Source organism: Ursus arctos, unplaced genomic scaffold, assembly GCF_023065955.2.
Source record: "Ursus arctos isolate Adak ecotype North America unplaced genomic scaffold, UrsArc2.0 scaffold_6, whole genome shotgun sequence".
Classification (NCBI taxonomy): domain Eukaryota; kingdom Metazoa; phylum Chordata; class Mammalia; order Carnivora; family Ursidae; genus Ursus; species Ursus arctos.
Window position 1 is genome coordinate 29558149 of NW_026623078.1, and position 19050 is coordinate 29577198.

General features: G+C 39.3%; 1 protein-coding gene and 1 long non-coding RNA gene across 3 annotated transcripts in view; one reads left to right on the forward strand and one right to left on the reverse strand.

Annotated features, from left to right (window-relative positions):
- Nucleotides 1-589: 589 nt before the first annotated feature.
- Nucleotides 590-3381, reverse strand: LOC130542954 (uncharacterized). The gene is made up of 3 exons (XR_008957888.1): nucleotides 3238-3381; nucleotides 925-1129; nucleotides 590-817 (listed from the first exon to the last, which is right to left on the reverse strand). It is a non-coding gene; the product is annotated as an uncharacterized LOC130542954 (long non-coding RNA).
- A 188-nt stretch (nucleotides 3382-3569) lies between these two features.
- TERF1 (telomeric repeat binding factor 1) overlaps nucleotides 3570-19050 on the forward strand; it is a 35193-nt gene continuing 19712 nt past the window's right edge. Inside the window, exons 1-5 of one of the 2 annotated variants that reach the window (XM_026495897.4) lie at nucleotides 3570-3913; nucleotides 9998-10093; nucleotides 13784-13905; nucleotides 15805-15891; nucleotides 17883-18032. In XM_026495897.4, coding sequence (XP_026351682.1) covers nucleotides 3607-3913; nucleotides 9998-10093; nucleotides 13784-13905; nucleotides 15805-15891; nucleotides 17883-18032 — 762 coding nt within the window. In that variant the 5' untranslated portion in view covers nucleotides 3570-3606. Of the gene's footprint in view, nucleotides 3914-9997; nucleotides 10094-13783; nucleotides 13906-15804; nucleotides 15895-17882; nucleotides 18033-19050 lie in introns of both variants that reach the window. The other variant, XM_057307942.1, reaches the window with a different exon arrangement.

Here is a 19050-nt window from a genome sequence, read left to right on the forward strand (position 1 = left end):
AGGCTTTGTATTAGATGATTTTGCCCAACTGTAGGCTAAGGTAAGTGTTCTAAGCACATTTAAAATAGGCGAGGCTATGGGGCGCCTGGGTGGCACAGTGGTTAAGCATCTGCCTTTGGCTCAGGGCGTGATCCCGGCGTTACGGGATCAAGCCCCACATCAGGCTCCTCCACTATGAGCCTGCTTCTTCCTCTCCCACTCCCCCTGCTGTGTTCCCTCTCTCACTGGCTGTCTCTATCTCTGTTGAATAAATAAATAAAATCTTTAAAAAATAAAAATAAAATAAAATAGGCGAGGCTAAGCTATGATGTTCAGTAGGTTACATGTATTAAATGCATTTTCAACAACAATATTTTCAACTTATGATGGGTTTATCAGGACAGAACCCCATGTAAATCAAGGATGATCTGTATGTACTTTGTATAATCAAAAGACATTTATAAGTACAGAAATAAAACAGTTTATATTATTTATAATGAGACCATTAGCTTATAGTAGTGACAAATTTTCAACATGGTAAACATAATTTAAGAAACTTACAGGTTTCAAAGTGTTCCTTAGGAAACAGTCCAAGGCAAAAATAGTCGGGAATTGCAACAGCATGGGGGAATGCCATCTAGACTTTACAGGAATCTACATTAGTTAGCTTGGGCTGCCATATAAAATATCACAGACTGGGTGGCTTAAACAACATACATTTATTTTCTCACAGTTCTGGAGGCTGGCAAATCAAGATCAAGGTACTGACTGATTTGGTTCCTGGTGAGGACTCTTCCTGGCTTGCACACGGCTACCTTCTCACTGCATCTTCCCATGGCTGGGGAGAGAAAGAGAGTAGAGAGCTCTTTGGTGTCTCTTCTCACAAGGATACTAATCCTACAGGATCAGGTCCTCACCATTATGACCTTATTTAACCTTACTTACCTCCTTTTAGGCCCAATCTCCACGTACAGTAACATTGAGGGTTAGGGTTTCAACAGATGAATTTGAGGGATGGAGGTGGGTGATACAACTCAGTCCATAGAAGAATCTTTCCACAGTATCTTTGTCCAGTGATCAGCCAGCCATTACACCAATGATTCTAATGGTGAGAAATCAGTACCTGGCAATATTTCATTGTGGAAAAGCCCTAATGGTTAGAAAGCACATGTGATATGAAGTCACATTTGTATCCCCAAAACTTCAGTCTTTGGTTCATGATGTGCTCTTAGGAACATCACAAAACAAATCAAATCTCTCCTCTCATAACACTCCTTTAACTAAAGATAAGTGTAGCAGTTCTGGATCTCAATCCACAAATTCAAGTTTGCAAGAAATATAATCTCCTAAATTTACCCGGGGGAGGACTTCAAAATCACACTCAAGATTTTCTCCTGACTCACCCATTCCTTCACCCCAAACTACTAGATCCATCTCCTTAAAAGCAGTCGTGAAGGAAATGATACCTTATAAACTTTTCTGCCAAAAAAAATTTCCCCATCTCAGAAAGTTTACCAATTACAGTAGATTTCATGAAATGCTATGTGTTTATCTATCATATCATTAAATTAAAATACATACAGCTAAAGTGTTGTTGGGACTTTATATATTACAAGTTTTATTATAGCTATTTTACACTTATATTTGAGTTTTCTGATCATAGCAGTGTCAAACTATTATTTCAAAGGAATAAATCTACCATCCCTGTTGATGGGCAGGTTTAAAAAATTAATAATTTTGTTTTTCTTTTATGAGACCTCCTCATCTGGGCCTATTTTCTGGCCCACAACACAATAGAACTCTGTACTATTGATTTTCTGCTGGGATAAAATTTAAAAATAATTTTTGACCCACCCTATTAGGCCAGTCCTTCTTAAATATTCTTCAGTGAAATACCAGTAAGGGAAGAGGACAGAGTGTGCAATATGTAGCTGGAAGTAGCCCCTAAACTAAAATTTTGTTGATGATTATGATGAAATCCTAATGAAATTATTCACCTTATTTCACTATATACCAGTGCTTTAAATATTAAAAATATTTCACTTCCCTGAATCTTTCAGTAAGTTGATGCCATAGGAAAATATGTTTACTTTATAGCTTTGAAGAAATTGGTGATATACCTAAGAATAACCCTTAACTCCTGGCTGGGAAGAAGTGGAAGCTTGAAGGAAAGGAAGTAAAAGCAGGCCCCATGTGAGAGCCTTGAATGACAAAAAAAGTTTCAGTTTGGAAACCTGGGATTTGTTTGCTATGCTCATAATGTACCTTAGCCCTGATTCCCTTAGACCCTGTTCCCCTGAACTGTTTGCATACGGGACTTACTTTCCATGCGACCATTAGAGGTACCATCCCTTCTGATTCATCACTCTCTTCCCAGATAGTCCAAATGTCCGGCTTTTCCAGCTAATATTAATTGACCACTTATTATGTACCCGGCTTCCTTTTAAACTCTTTACATTTGTCAAGTCCTTTAATCTTCCCAAAAAATCTATGATGAGGGTATTATTATTATGCCCAATATACCGAAGAGAAAACTGAGATTTAACTCATCCAAGGTCACTCAGCTAGTGGATAACTGGCAGGGGACATTCTAACCTAGGCATTCTTAATGGCTACAATATAGTGCTTTAAATGACTCAACATTTAAACTATGGCCTTAAGGCAATAACAAACGTGTAAAATTAAAACGCATAAAGCCTTGATAATGTTGGATGTGTTATAAAGAAAAAGGTTTTTAAGGTAGACTTTTTATTCATATTGAATATTGAAAAGTGCATAAATCATGTTCAGAAGTAACTATCCACACATTGAAAGAATATAACCAGAGCCCCCCACCCCGTTCGCCTATGCTCTAAATTTCAAAGTTCAAAATAAGTATTCACTTATTGTTGAAAAGCTGAACTCCATAATCTATTTAAAACCCTAATTAAATTCATTTCCATAGTAATATACTCTTTCTAGCGCAGTGATCCTCAAAATGTGGTCCCCAGACAAGCAGCCTAGCATCAGCTGGGAACTTGTTAGACTTGCAAATTCAAGGATCTCAATCCAGACCTACTGAACGGAAACTCTGGGAGTGGAGCCCAGCAATTACGTTTTAACAAGCCCCCGAGCTGATTGTAATGCACGCTAAGGTTGGAGAGGCATGGATGTAAGTCCATTGGAATGGTGTTGGTTGGTGATCGCGTACTGTCTTAGGTGAATACTAGCGTATAAAGCATTACCCTTGAATAACGGTGACAAGTTCTAATAACCTACCTTCTTGAAGTACACCGCGGGTAAAATGCTTTCCTATTTTAACTAACCGTGTTTCCGTTCCCGTCGATATTACATTTTATCAGGAGTATAAAGAAGGTCCCTTACTTCCTAACCTCACTGGTAGCTCGGTCTGTAGTAGTCCAGTTTACCCACAAAGCCCGGCCCCAGCGTGGCGGGGAATTCAACTTCCAGAGGCGGGACAGGCCTCGGCCAATCAAAAGCAAGGCTCAGGTCGGTCGCCCATCTTGGCAGTGTGATTGGTGGTTTCCCACTTGCGGAAGCGACCCATTGGGGCACGCCCAGGGTCCTCCAGCGCAAGCCAATCGTCGCTCGGCGCCCGGAGGGGCGGACCCGCGCGAGTGATTAAACATGGCGGAAAATGCCGCTGTAGAGGGTCCCAGCCCGCGGGGGCGTGGGGATGGGGAAGACGCAGAGTCCCCAGAAGAGGGGATGGCAGAAACGCCGAGAGATGATCAGGAGCAATTTGAGTGCCAGGAACTCCTCGAGTGGCAGGTGCAGATGGGGGTCCCCGAGGAAGAAGAGGACTCGGGCCCGGTGGCCGAGGCCGAGGCGGTAGCTGCGGGCTGGATGCTCGATTTCCTCTGCCTCTCTCTGTGTCGGGCGTTCCGCGACGGCCGCTCCGAGGACTTCCGCCGGACCCGCGACAGTGCGGAGGGTGAGTGCTGGGCGCGCCCGGCGGGTGGCTGCGTTGGGGCCGGGGGCGACGACGCGCAGCGGGGCGGGAACCGCGGCGGGCGGTGGAGGCCGGGTTTGCAGCGCAGTACGCCTAGTGGGTGGGGGGACTCGGGCTCCTGAGGCGGCCGACCCGAGAGACCGAGGTTCTGCGGTGAATGTTGGTTCGAATCCGGCATCCTCCTATTTTCAGCTTCTCAGCTTTTCTGAGATTCTGTTTTTCTTTTCGGTAAAAAGAATAAGATCTCCATTTTAGAATTGACGCAGGATTCATTGAGTGAAAATGTATAAAATTGCCCAGTGTCCCAAGTCCTTTTTCTTCTTTGGCGTTTGTATTTGTTGTTTCTTTCGACTCAGGTGTTCCTGTGATGGCATTTATCGGGCGGTCACAATGGCCTCCAAGTGACCCAAACATCGGCGTTTTCTATTTTGTGAGCATTTAAAATTCCATTTGGCCTGTTTGCACAGTATAGGCTGCAGAATAAAAAAAAAAAAAAAAAAAAAACCGTCAATGAAATGTACTCCCTAGACAACACAGACTTCTAGACAAAGACACAGACTCCTAGAGAAAACTAGCCTGGGTTTTTCAATGAGAACAGAAAGATGCTCTGCTGTTTAATATAAAATTAAATATTTCAGAAAACTGTATTGACACATTTCATCCTCATGGTAATCCCATTCCTTAGGCAAGTAATTTTAGGTTATAGAGGAGTGGACTAATTAAGCAACCTCAAGTATTGGTAGATTAAAAGGAATGTTCCACACTTGTGCCTTATCTTCCAATTCAAGAACCCTTCCTCCAACTCTATCAGGTAACACTGGAGCCATGGTTAATTAACATTAATGAGAAAGTTAAATCCTAAATTAGTTTATTATAGTGATTTATTTATTTTTTTTTAAAAGATTTTATTTATTTATTTGACAGAGACAGCCAGTGAGAGAGGAAACACAAGCAGGGGGAGTGGGAGAGGAAGCAGGCTCCCAGCGGAGGAGCCTGATGTGGGACTCGATCCCAGAACGCTGGAATCACGCCCTGAGCCAAAGGCAGATGCCTAATGACTGTGCCACCCAGGCACCTCTATAGTGATTTATTTAAAAAGTTCACTTTGGGGGAAGAGGGTAGAATTATGTACGTGTTAATGAATTTGAGTTGGAAACATCAGTATGACCTCCTGTTTGGCTTAATACAGGTATGGATGGTGTTCAGAAACAAAATTGAACCAAGTAAATTTTGCAGGTCTAATAAGCAATTTCATGAATTGGGCAGACAGTATCCCAGCCTAGCAAGTGAGGGTGGGGGGAGCTTGGAGTTGTACAAAATGGAAGATTTTTATAGGATGGAGGGCGAGGCAAGAAAGTTATTAGAAAAAGAAAAGGATTGTTCCAGGCTAGGTACTTTCCCAAGGAGGAAAAGCAGGGGGTCTTATGCAAATAACCTGTTCTTCCTTTGGGGGATGGAGAGGATCCATTTGGCAGCCTCTGGCTCCAGTCAGAAAATTCCTTACCAACAGGTTAAGACTGTATTTCTGGAGGAGGTTGAAAGTGCAATTAGATGGGGTGTTAAGCCCCAGTTTGGGGACTCAGCCTGAGTGACACCATTTTGGGCCAGTGGTTTTCTTTTAACAGTGGTTACATATAGAAGTATATATGGGTATTTCTAAAATATCTAGACACAGGTTAGTATATACTCATATATTTCCTCATTCTGTTAGTTGAAAGGGCACAGAAGCAATGTAACCGTAGGTAGCAACCTAGCACTCGAGTCTTGGTTTCTAATACCATTCCTTAAGAAAGGCAACCAGAGCTGTTTGGAGAAATGGCCTGATTCTGGGACACGAAATGTGCAAGGTGAACCTGGAGCATTTTGTGCCAAAAAGTAAAGAAGTGCTAAAAACCTCCAAACAAAAAAACCCACAGCAGTGCCAGTACAAAGGGACAAGAACCAACTGCAAGAGCTCCCAAGGGCCAGAGCGACTCGAGCAAGAAAATAGTTTGGAGTAGAACCCAAAGGTCAAATAATTACTTATGAGTCCATAATGATGTAAATAAATGATGGAAAAGATAAATGGAGAAGAAACAAATCTCATGCAGAAGAATTCAAGTAATTTATGTAGCTGCTATGTCCTCAAGGAGCTGAAGTATAATACCCCACTCCTTAAGTGTGTGCTGTGCATAGTGATTTTAATCTGAAGACTACAGTATGGAATTGGAGGGAGGATAATGTTACAGTAGGGAAACCTAACAAACACTACTTCACACCTAGGTAATCAAGGTCAACAGGAACAGTGACAGTTGGTAGTATGTACACTTTATATGATGCGTTGAATATGGAACTTCTTTGATCTTCCTCCCAGAACCCCTTAACTCAAATTATAAGAAAAACATCAGACAAATCGCAATACAAAATACCTTAAAATTGCCAAGGTCATCAAAACCAAGGAAAGTCTGAGAAACTCTCATAGCCAAGAGATGCCTAAAGAGACATGATAACTGAATGTAATGTGTCCTGGGTGGGATCTGCATCAGAAAAAGGACATTAAGTAAAAACTAAGGAAATCTGAATAAAGTATGGGCTTTAGTTAATGATGTGTTAATATTGGCTCGTTAATATATATGTTTACATACTAATATAAGATGTTACTAATAGGGGAAACTGGGTGGAGGGTATTTGGACTTACATCTTCACAAAAATTCTGATAATTAAAAACCTTTCTAAAAAATAAAGACTCCTTTCGAGGTTCTAGATCAAGGCCCAAGGAATAATGTAGGCCACCTCTATTATTTTAAGGTTAAGGGCACAGAAACCCAGAGAAAGTAAACTATTTTTAACACTGCTAATCAGTGACATGTAAATTGTGAACATAGTGTTGTCTCTTATATTTCCATTTTTGACTGAAAGGACTCCCTTTTCTCTTTTATAGGATTTCATTTATTACACTTTTCAACGTTGTAAAAATATACAACTCTTGATGCTTTCTAGAAAATTCTTAGCTCTTTCATTCTGACTCAGAATTGTCAGAATTGTTCTCACACCTCACTTAACTCAGATAATGCCTTTTCTAGACTGTTATTCCTAACCTGTCTCCTTCCGTGGGAAGTAGTGTAAGATAGTGATTAAGAGCATGGGCTCCAGAATAAATTGTCTGAATTTGATTCCTGGCTCTGCTACTTACTAGCTATAAGAACTGAAGCAAGTTACTTACTTTTGGTACCTCAATTTCCTCATCTATAAAATGGTGACAATAGTTATCTACCTCACAGAGCTGTTGGTAGGTATAAAGCAAGGTTTCTCAACCTCAGCACTGTTGACATTTTGCACCACACAATTCTTTGTTCCACGTATGCAGGAGAGTGGAGGGGCGTGAAGGTGGGGCTTCTCCTGTACATTGTAGGATGTTTAGCAGCCCCCCCCCCCAACCTCAACTACTAGATGCTAAGAGCATCCCCCTTCTACCCATGATCATCAGAATTGTCTTCAGACACTGCCAAATGTTGTCTAGGGGACAAAATGACCTCTAGTTGAAAACCACTGGCGTAAAGTGCTTAGAGTAGTGCCTGGTATTTTAAGTGCTTAAAAACGGTTGCTATTGTAGCGAGTCAATAGATCTCCCTAATGTGTTTTCTGTCAGCAGTGTTTGGTTACCGGTGAGGAAAACGCAGATAGGAAGGTTCAACCAGGTTTTCATTGTTTTTGTTTTGGTTTTTGTCTAGCAGGTACAAAGAACAGAAGGGCAGTGGTATATCTTTGTAGTTACTGCATGGTCTAAATTGAGCGTGGAGGGAAGTGAAGATAGAGGTCTGACTTTCTTCTCTAGCAGAGAGTAAATTCTTTTGTTTTGTTTCTATACCATACTTTTAACCTTTGTGGCATTTAAATTTTCATTAGTAACTTTGGGTTGTGTCTTCTCAAACTAAAACTTCCCTGAGGGGCAAGGGCTGGCTGTGTTACCAATCCCTAACATTGGCTAGCAGTATGTGTTTAGTAAATATTGAATGAGTTGTTTGAATTTTATATAAATTTTATGCTCTCTCTGAATCCCATTTAATTAAATTGTGGCTGTATTTGGTCCAGATAATCTCTAGTATAGCGTAAGATTATGCTATTTTAGAATTGAGGAAATGAATACAAATAAATGTATTTGTCTTTTATCTCCTTAGTAGCTGCAGGACTGCTTTTTTTGGTTTTGCTAGTTGATTTAATCTTTATATACACCAGCCAAGCCCTGGGTCAAGTGTAACAGTGGCATCTTCAGGTTTTACTTTAAACATTTCCTCAGAGAAGCTTTGCTGTCTTCTCCCTCCAACTAGCTACTAAAACATACTCTAAGGTTTGTTATATTGCACCCACAGCATTCTGTACTTGTCTTTTTCAGTTTTCTCCATGTTTTTACGCTCAATCATTTGTCTCTCATTATGCATAGTAATGAGCTCACTGGGGTCCAGGATTATGTTTTATGCACCATTATACTCACTGCCTAACATAACATCTGGGTGAGCATTCAGATATTTGGGAGAGTAATATTAATAAATTTGTTTTTATACATCTGCAATTTTATTTCTTCCTTGGAGTTAGGGTTGTGGAGAAACAGAGGTTTTGATGGAGAAATAAACTTTTTTGCTGAAATTGTATCCTGAAAGTTTTAAACCGATAGCAGAAGGGGAAGACAGGTAGTTGGTAAACCGGGGCCTAAAGTTGCTACCCCCCTTTCCATGTCTGCCCCCATGACTTCCTGTCCCAAACCAAATTACAATAGGGAAGGGAACTTTTTTCTTTGTTTTGCTCGGTGATGATCTAGACAAGAGACAGAGAAGGGGGTGACCATAAGTTCCCAAGAATGAGGGGCATAAGTCCATTCTTTGTACTGTCTCTGTCTGAGGTACAGTCCCTAAGACCTGTATCGAAGGGTAAAAGGTAGCTATATGGACTCGATTTGCTTCCAGACCTTTTCCAGAGCTTTTCTGTCCAGCTGTCACCAATGAACAAAGCAAAAACCAAGGGCACACCCACGACAGCCCCTTCAGATTTCCAGAATAAATGCTGTTACATTAGAACTGAGCGGCAGCTTTTGAACATTCCTCTTAGATGAGCTGCATATGATTTTTTCCACATGCCCTGAGCAACCACACTCGAGGTGGTTTTAGCCTGGGAATGAGAACATGGAGTGCCTTCTGCCACCACAAACTCTTTGACCAGCCAGCATGGCAGGTCTGATGCACTCACTGTCAGCGTCTCCGCTAGCACAGGAGCCTCTGCTTGGCAGAGCATTACAGTAGGGTGTTGAGGTGAAAGTGCAGAGCAACCAGAGGGGTGGCTGCCCTGAGGGAGGCCATGCTGCCCTGGGCCCGTAGGCCTGGGGTGCTCAGCGTCGCACCTGTCGGGACAGCAGGACCAGCTTGACTGGCCTCCTGCTTCTGTCTGGCGCTTATACTGCAGCCCTCCTGGAACTTCCAGGTCAGGGCTGCGGAATGCTGGAGTTTCCTACTGGGGCAGAGGCTTTTTTGCAACATCCCCACGGCAAGAAAGGCCAACACATGTTTGTTGGATTGGGCTGTGAGCTCACTTCTTCAGACCCGCACAGCCCTTGGGAAATGCACAGGGCCTAGGGTCTAGTACCCTGTCACCACCCAGGACATCCCTGTCTCGGCCATCTTGCCCAATAAATAGGTTTTTTTAAGTCTTTGTAAACTTAACAGACTCACTTAACTGAAACCTTGACCAAAATAATATAAAATATTTCCTATAATAGGAGTTTTAAGGTATAAAATAAGCTTCCAGCTAATGATTTACAGTTTGAATCTAAATCTCCCTTTTTGTTGGAATAGAGTGCTACCTGTACTAGTAAATATTTATTATTCTGCATGTGAAAATCTGTTTTATTTTGTAAGAAAAGTATTCATTGCTATTTTTCTCATTTTTAAAAAATTGCCTATAAACAAACGCATACAGCTCTCAGTTTGTGATAATTTTTGCATGTCTGTAACCTATTACTCAACCAACCACACAGAGGCACTGCTGGGTCAGGTTTGGCTTTTTAAAAAAAAATGTTTTAATGTTTTTCTTTTTCAGCTATTATTCACGGACTGTCCAGTCTAACAGCTTATCAGTTGAGAACTATATACATATGTCAGTTTTTGACAAGAATTGCAGCAGGAAAATCCCTCGGTACGTATGTGTTTTAATCTTATTTTGGAAATGTTTTAATCTATGTCTAGAGGTAAAATAATGAGAAGAAACAGATGAGATCTCTTACTTTTGAGAGTTTGCATGATGTATTTGGTACGTTCATCTACACAAGCATATCTAAAGCAACTAAAAGAAATACAGTTCCAGTCTTCTTAGAGCACTGGTTGTCGAACTTAGCTTGCTTCAGAATTATTAGAGAACTTGTTAAAAAACAAGAAAAACCCAGAATTCTCCACCATGAGTTCCTGATGCAATTGGATGGATGAGAGGGGCCCTGGAGTTTATATTTCTAGTAAGTTCCCAGGTGATTCTGACACTGCTCTTAGGGAGCCATGCTTCGTGGACTGTCTTTTGGAGAGTTCTCTTCAGATTTGACTGTGTGGTAACTTTGTGGTGACTCTGACTATCATACACACTGATTTTAGTAGCAGCTATGATAATTGACACCTCTTATTTAACTGGATTTCAGCACTTCTTTAGATAGGCAAATATGATTTGTAGCTCTAATAGCTCTCTCCTTTATCTCCACAGGTTATTTTAGATTGTAATGGGTAAGCCTGCTTCAGTTTATGAGTAATGGCTGATATTTACAACATGGTCATTTAAAGGACCTTTTGATGCAAATAATTATGTATTTATGTTGGTTTTTACAATTTACAAAATGCTTTCCCAACAGTGTCAAGTGGTAGGCGGTATTTAAAATGAAACCACTTATTTACAATCCTCTTGTGTTACATAAATTCCCAGTGTGTTTGTACCATTCTCATGGCCCTCACTATCTAGCTCTGGCTCACATAGCATGCTTCGTGTTGGGGGTGAGGCTGGATCTGGAGTTGGTGCCGTGACCATAAGTGAATAGGACTAGAAGCAGAGTAAATGTGGGGGAGACAGAACTATACGTAGTCTGGGCCTGTAGCTAAGGAAGAAAACCGTTTTGATGTGGACACAATTGGAGAATTCCTAACCATGTAGGCAATAAGTTAGCATGGTTTTTAACAGTTGTTCTGTAAATTAAATATGACAACATATTCTAAAGTGTCCAGCTGTGTTTCACATATTAGCAATGATTCGGTAGGTCTTACTTTCTCCCCCAGCAGCCCTTCCTCCAACCTGTCCTGTTTTTCTGAAAAGAAATGCAGATTTTGTGTGTAACCCCATTAATCTTGAAATTTACTTTGATCCCCTTTTAGGTATATCTTAGAATAGGCCCATGTCAATTATCAAGAATCCAATGTATTTCACCATAATGGACTCATGGGAAGCAGCAGAATTTTATTTTAATTTATATGTTGGATTTTTAGCTATACATAACTCTTTTGCCTTTTTTTTAAAATGGTTGCTCAATAGCAGCACCACCTAATAGAAATATAATTGAGCTACATATGTAATTGAAAAAAAATAGGTGGAATTAATTTTAGCAGTATCTTATTTATCCCAATATTTCTAAAATATGTATCAACATATAATCAGTATAAAACGTGTTAATGAGATACTCCCTCTTTTTGCAGTAAGTCTTTGAAATCTGGGGTATATTGTATACTTAAAGCACATCTCAACTTGAAATTAGCCTTATTTTAACGGCTCATTAATTATATACAGCCAGTGGCTACCATATTAGGTTTAGTTTCCTGCCCAAAATCTTTAAAATACAGTAAATGTCTTGAAGGGGAAATGTTTGTTTATGGCAGCCACCCTCATCTCGTGGGACTTTATTTTTTAAGATCTGTGCAACAATGGGAGACTTCCCTTCCTTTCCACTCCAGCTTTCTGCAGTGCCCCAGAACTCAGCAGATGTCCTGAGGGGGAAAACCAGCCACGTGTTTTCAGTTCCTCTGGTTTCCAGTCCACCAAACTAGCCCCAAGGAAACCCCCAGAAGCTTTTCCTCATTTCTCTTAACCCAGTAAAATCTCCCTGCCTGGAATTCACTGAATCCTCATCCATATAAGCCAATGAGGCCAGGGAAGAAAAGCTGCAAATCATCCGCTAACCCCCGGAAATGTAGTGCATCTAGTTCTCTTTGCTTCCACCACTATCCCATGTCTTTAGTGATAGGGCTTTGCAACTTATTCCACTTTTTTCTTTTTTTTTTTTTTTAAGTTTTTATTTATTTATTTATTCGACAGAGAGAGAGACAGCCAGCGAGAGAGGGAACACAGCAGGGGAGTGGGAGAGGAAGAAGCAGGCTCATAGCGGAGGAGCCTGATGTGGGGCTCGATCCCACAACGCCGGGATCACGCCCTGAGCCGAAGGCAGACGTTTAACCGCTGTGCCACCCAGGCGCCCCTATTCCACTTTTTTCTAGTTGTAATGGGAGTGTTGGCCTCCTGCAGTATCCTGTTCTACCTGAAAGTGAAAGGCTGCTCTAAAATTTTTGTAGTTAAGATCTAACATTTTTTTTTTCTATAGGTGCATTTTTTTTCTATATCTCATCACATTTATAGGAAGACAGCAGATTAATGAGATGCATTAGATCAAGTCAGTCAAGAAAGACTTAATAGGAAGTATAAATATTGAAATGAGTTTTTAAAAGAAAAACAAATGTGAAATGAAGAAGGATTAGGCAATCTGCCTTTGCATTTTCATATTTCATGTTTTCCAGCACATACTGTAGCCTTATGAGGCATCTTGTTATTCCTGAAACACACTTCTTTTCTGAGACCACTTTTCTGAAGTGGTTTTTAAGGGTTCTGGCATCTGCTTCTGCTACTTGCTAGCTGTGTGACCTCTGTAAGTCTCAGGTCCTACTTTATAAGACAAGGTTGATATTGTTATATACCCTTTTAAAGAAATTGTTTGGATAAAGGAGCTATTGCATGTTAAGCACTTAGCATAGTGTCTAACACATAGTAGGACCTTAATATGTGTTGACTATGAGTGTGAATATCTTTTGTCTTCCTCTGCCATATGTTCTGGACTCAATCCTAGCCGTATGTTCTGCTGCTGCCTTCCTGAAATATTCTCCTTCCCATCCTTATCCTCTTCACTTAGTTATCTCCTCTTTATCCTCAATGTCCCAATTTGGATGGTTTCTCTTTCATAAAGGATTCTTGGTTGGTATCCTTTCATAGAGCTAATCTTCTTGGAAAATACAGATGCATGGGCTCTACCCTGTACTAAATAAAACAATCTCTAAAGGATGGGTCTAGGCATCTGCATTTTTTTAAAACCTCCTCAGGTGATTTTGAGGTATAGGTAGGGTTGAGAAGCACCAGCATAATTCTAGTAAAGTACCAGTCACATTGATTTGTCTTTCTTCATAGGTAGGGTGTAAGTTTCACAAGGGCAGGAACTGTTTCTTCTTCCTGGTCTGATCCTAAGTATCTGGCACAGGGCCTGGTATATTAAAGAGACTTTTTGTATATGAATTAATATATTTTTATGTTTAACATGTTGGAGAAACAATTAGAAGACAACAGGAAATCGTTTCTACAAAGTAGAAATTGTTGAAACTGCTAACATTTAAATTGCATACTCCTTCTAGTTTTTGAAAGGAAAAAAAAGGAAATTAACTTGAAAAATCAAATCACTTGCCCAAACTGTTGTGTGCGGGAATAGCACCTGGCACATAGTATATACTCAGTAAACATGTAAAGAAATGAAATCATAAAAAATTGACAAAGTAAGGTTCTACATAGCTTCCTAAGTTATTTTTGTTCTGGTTTTAAAAGATGCACAATTTGAAACTGATGAACGAATTACACCCTTGGAATCAGCCCTGATGATTTGGGGTTCAATTGAAAAAGAACATGACAAACTTCATGAAGAAATAGAGAATTTAGTTAAAATTCAGGTATGTGTATTACATTATTATTATTATTATTATTATTATTATTATTATTATTATTATTTCGCATATACTATCTAAAGAAATTAAGAGCCACTTAGTAAGAAGTTGAGCAGTAAACCCAAAGTAAACTTTAATATAATCCTTTCTCTTCAGAAATTTGACCTTTGGTTTATAGTCTTCATGCAAGTCTGAGAACTGGGACGTAATGTTTGCTACCTAAGTATATATTGCCCCCATTTGAGAAAATACACTGTATTGATATATTTTTTTTTAATTTTTTTAAAAGATTTTATTTATTTTTGCGAGAGAGAGAGAGAGAGCACTTGCGCACACGCACATGCGTGAGCCAGAGCAGGGGGAGGGGCAGAGGGAGAAGCAGACTCCCTGCTGAGCAGGGAACCAGATGCGAGACTCAATCCCAGGACCCTGGGATCATGACCTGAGCCAAAAGCAGACACTTAATCACCTGAGCCACCCAGGTGCCCCCACTACATTGATTTAAATATCACAAAAAAACTTTCAAAAACCAGTGGTTTGTGCTCTCCCAATTTCTATTCAAGATTACAAATATGAAAAAAATAAGAATATTTAATAAGGAATCAGTGGATTTCTGTAAATAAGAGAATGTAAAATTCTAACTATGTAGAGGGAATTTTAGGAGTAGCCTATTAAAGATTGAGAAGCTAAAAAGTCATTCAGAGATACAATAGCAGGTTAAAGTATGTTTTGCTAACAGGCAAAGCAAATACTCAGGATTGTTCTAGTTAAATAAATTTGTCCTCATTTTCGAAAATTATTTTATGGTTGGGAGGAGAGAAAATCAAGATGATATCTTACCTTCCCCAAAATTAATTATTGTTATTATGGCGACTGCCAAAGACCAGACGAGAATGGGCAGAAATATGACTACTACTTTTAAGAATTTCAGCCTGGGATGGAGAGATTTGTTATGTTATCTCAGTTTTGGGGGGGTTCTAGAGAAGGAGGCCATCATTAATATACTAGTATAAAGTTGAGTGGGTTACCATAGATACATAGCGAACATGTAATACATTGCTTACTATTTGTCAGGTACTATTCTAAGCACTTTTCATGTAGAACTCCAGTCCTTAGGATGACAGATAGGTACTATTATCTCCACTATTTTACATACAAAGAAACAGAGGCACATGAGGTTAAATAGCTTGCCAAAGCTACCCAGATGGTAATGGTGGTTCCCTATTTTACTACATCTGTTACCAGAAAGGCCAGTTTATGAAATGATCATTCAGAAGCATCTGACTTCCTAGGTTCCTATTAGAGATTTTCTAGGGATCCTAACCAGCTAATTTTATATATCCTAATTGTCATGAGTGCCCTCTACATCCTCTCTCATTTCCCTTTTGCTCAAATTAATATTTAGGTGGGTCCAAAATGTACATAATGTAACTCCTAATTTATTAATTAATGTCTGCTTTTAATTGGCCTAAATTTGAAAGAGCTAGAATGCTGAGCATTTATCAGGAAATATGCAAGGGGCCAGTGAAAAATTTTCACATGTTTTTCAAACCGTAGTTCTTTCATCTTTGGTAAGATATTTTAGGGGCGCCTGGGTGGCTCAGCTGTTATGCGTCTGCCTTCGGCTCAGGTCATGATCCCAGGGTCCTGGGATCGAGCCCTGCATCGATCTCCCTGCTCCGCGGGAAGCCTGCTTCTCCCTCTCACACTCCCCTTGCTTGTATTCCCTCTCTCGCTGTCTCTCTCTCTGTCAAATAAATAAATGAAATCTTTAAAAAAAAAATTTTTATATCGTATCAAAATTTTTAAGTGAAGTTTAGACTTAAGAGGATTTATTTCAATATTAAACAATTATACATTTTTAAAAAGCAATCTAAGGCTTGTATTTGTCATTCTGTCTTTTAGGCTATAGCTGTTTGTATGGAAAATGGCAATTTTAAAGAAGCAGAAGAAGTCTTTGAAAGAATATTTGATGACCCAAATTCTTATGAGGTAGTTGTTTATATTAAAATCAGAATTTTAGAACTGCTTATATGGAGTGAGCTAAATGAAAGAATACTGGAGGAAGAAAGGGATGCTTTATCTTTTAAACAGTATAGAACAGTGCTGTCCATAGATATATAATTGCAAGTCCATGTGTTTTAGTAGCCACATTAAAAAAGTTAAAAGAAACTAGTGAAACGGATTTTGGTGTTTCATTTAGCCCAATATATCCAAAACCATCATTTTTAACATTTAATCAACATAAAAAGTATTGATGGGCTATTTTACACTCTCTTTTTTGTACTGAGTCTTTGAAATCTGGTGTCTATTTTATACCTACGTCTAAATTCAGGTCTCACATTTCAAGGGCTCAGTAACTACCTGTGGCTAATGGCTATCATATTGGGCAGCACAGGTACAGAAGAAAGCATTATTACTGTTGAGGGACTGAGCTGAGTCAAGAGTAGGTTGAAGTTTTATTAAGGCTCAGTCTATCTCTGATTTACCCCTGTTCCTGGGTGTAACCCTCCAGAGAGTTTAGCCGAAAGCCTGATCTGTTTATTGGGTTTCCTGCCCCTACTTTTTTGCCTTACCACTGTGAGGTTACTGAAAAATCCCACTCTGTACTTCACAGAAGAAGAAAGCTTACAGCCAGTAAGCATAAGTGGAAATGCTTAACCTCACTAGCATGAGTTATCAGGGCAATCCCAAGTAATACATTGAAATAGTATTCCCTATATCTCAGACTGGCAATGATTAAAATATCGTAGAATACTAACAGTTGGCTCAAAGAGTGAAGAAATGGTAAGGCTGCCATACCTTCTTCTTAGTGCTGTAAATTGGTGCTTAAACTTTGGAGAGTGTTTTAGCAAAATCTGTAAGTATGCATTCTAGCATTTCTACTTCTAGATAAATACCCTAGAGTAACTTTTTATTTTTACCGCACATTTTTAAAGTTTTTTTTTTTTTTTAAGATTTATTTATTTATTTTAAGGTTGGTTGGTTTGTTTTTAAGATTTATTTATTTATTTTAGAGAGAGCGCCTGAGTCGGCGGGGGGGGGGGGGGTGGAGACGGAGGGAGAGGGAGACTCTCAAGCAGACTCCCCACTGAGTGCAGAGCCCAATGTAGGGACTCAGTCCCAGGATCCCGAGATCACAACCTGAGCCAAAATCAAGGGTTGGCCTCTCAACTGACTAAGCTACCCAGGAGCCCCTAAAAGCCATGAAGGTTTATTTAAAAAAAAAACAGGCCCCACTAAGACAGTTGGTCTGGAATAGAGCCTGAGAAGTAGCATTTTTTGAAGGTTCTGTGGCTCTTATTGTGCAACCAGCCTTGAAAGAACTGTCCAAGAGAAGCTTGTACTGTGCACAAGGAGACCTGTAGAAAAATGTTCAACAGTATTGCAGTAATAGAAAATAGCCTCTAAATGCTTTCAAAAGACTGGAAGAATTGATGAATAAATGAAATTTTTGATCAGTAGAATATTGTACAATAGTGAAAATAACTAGTTCTGTAAAAAATCAACATGGATAAGTGTCACAGAGTTGAACAAATATAGCAAGTTTCAGAAAAATACACATATGCAAAATAGTACCGTATATTTATGGGTACATTCATACTTAGTACAAGTGTAAAGGAATGTGTGGATATGGTAAATTCTAAATTCAGGATAATGGCTACCTTGAGGAGAGGAGAAGCTGGAGGTGTGATCATTATGGTAGTAAACAAGAGCTTCAGTTGTACAGATGATATTTTATTTCTTAAACTTGGCAATGGACATTCAGGTTCATAATTTATTTTTTAATCCTTTTGTATGTGTGCAAAGTACAAGGTAGTTTTTTTAAGTAAGAAAAAAATACATCGGTGGGCCATTTAAAACAGAATTTTTAAAAATCTCATATGTCTGAGTTTATAATGTGATTTTTTTAATTAAATAAGACACAATTTCTGTCATCTTATTTGTGTTATGTGTTAATTCGTTTTTCCTGTTGTCTTTAGCCTTTAAAAAGGAAAATGCTTATGGTAATCTCTGAGAGAGATACATTCCACTCAATTTTTCAACACTTCAGCTATGACGACATGATGGAGAAAATTAAGAGTTATGTGAATTATGTGATAAATGAAAAATCATCGGCCTTTCTTATGAAGGTATGCAAATTTCAGAGAGACTCTAACAATAGAGGAAGGAGAAATTGTTATAATAAAGGAGAAAACTTGGGGCGCCTGGGTGGCACAGCGGTTAAGCGTCTGCCTTCGGCTCAGGGCGTGATCCCGGTGTTACGGGATCGAGCCCCACATCAGGCTCCTCCGCTATGAGCCTGCTTCTTCCTCTCCCACTCCCCCTGCTTGTGTTCCCTCTCTTGCTGGCTGTCTCTATCCTGTCGAATAAATAAATAAAATCTTAAAAATAAATAAATAAAGGAGAAAACTTGAAGTAGAAATCCTTAAAAACAAATCAGAATTTTATTTAGTGATTTTGTAGAAGAATGGCAGAATGTTACAGTTAGTGAATTTAAAGGATTTATTGGTGATCTTTGCAGTGTTTTTAAACTTTTTTGAAATAAGAGTTGGAGAAATTTTTCAAAATAAAAAGTTGGGAGAACAGATCAAAGAAATTTTTAGCATGTTTTTGGAAAATAAAATTGGACTGAAGAAGGACATTTAAAAAGATTGTTTTTTATAACATTTTATCCTCAGTCTTGGCCTCAAAAAGTTTTTTTTTTTTTTAAAGATTTTATTTATTTATTCGACAGAGATAGAGACAGCCAGCGAGAGAGGGAACACAAGCAGGGGGAGTGGGAGAGGAAGAAGCAGGCTTATAGCGGAGGAGCCTGATGTGGGGCTCGATCCCATAACACCAGGATCATGCCCTGAGCCGAAGGCAGTCGCTTAACCGCTGTGCCACCCAGGCGCCCCTGGCCTCAAAAAGTTTTAACTTATGTTATAGTGGAACACTGATTCATTTAAGGGAGTATAAATACCTGGCTTTTTTTTTTTTTTAATTTTTATTTAAAATTTTTCTTAAATATTTTTTTAAATATATAAAAAAAATAAATAAAATATTTTTATAAAGAGTTTAAGAGGCAAGGGAGAGAGAGCATACCGTGCGGACTCTGCTGAGCGTGGAGCCTAATGCAGGGCTCGATCCCACGACCCTGAGATCATG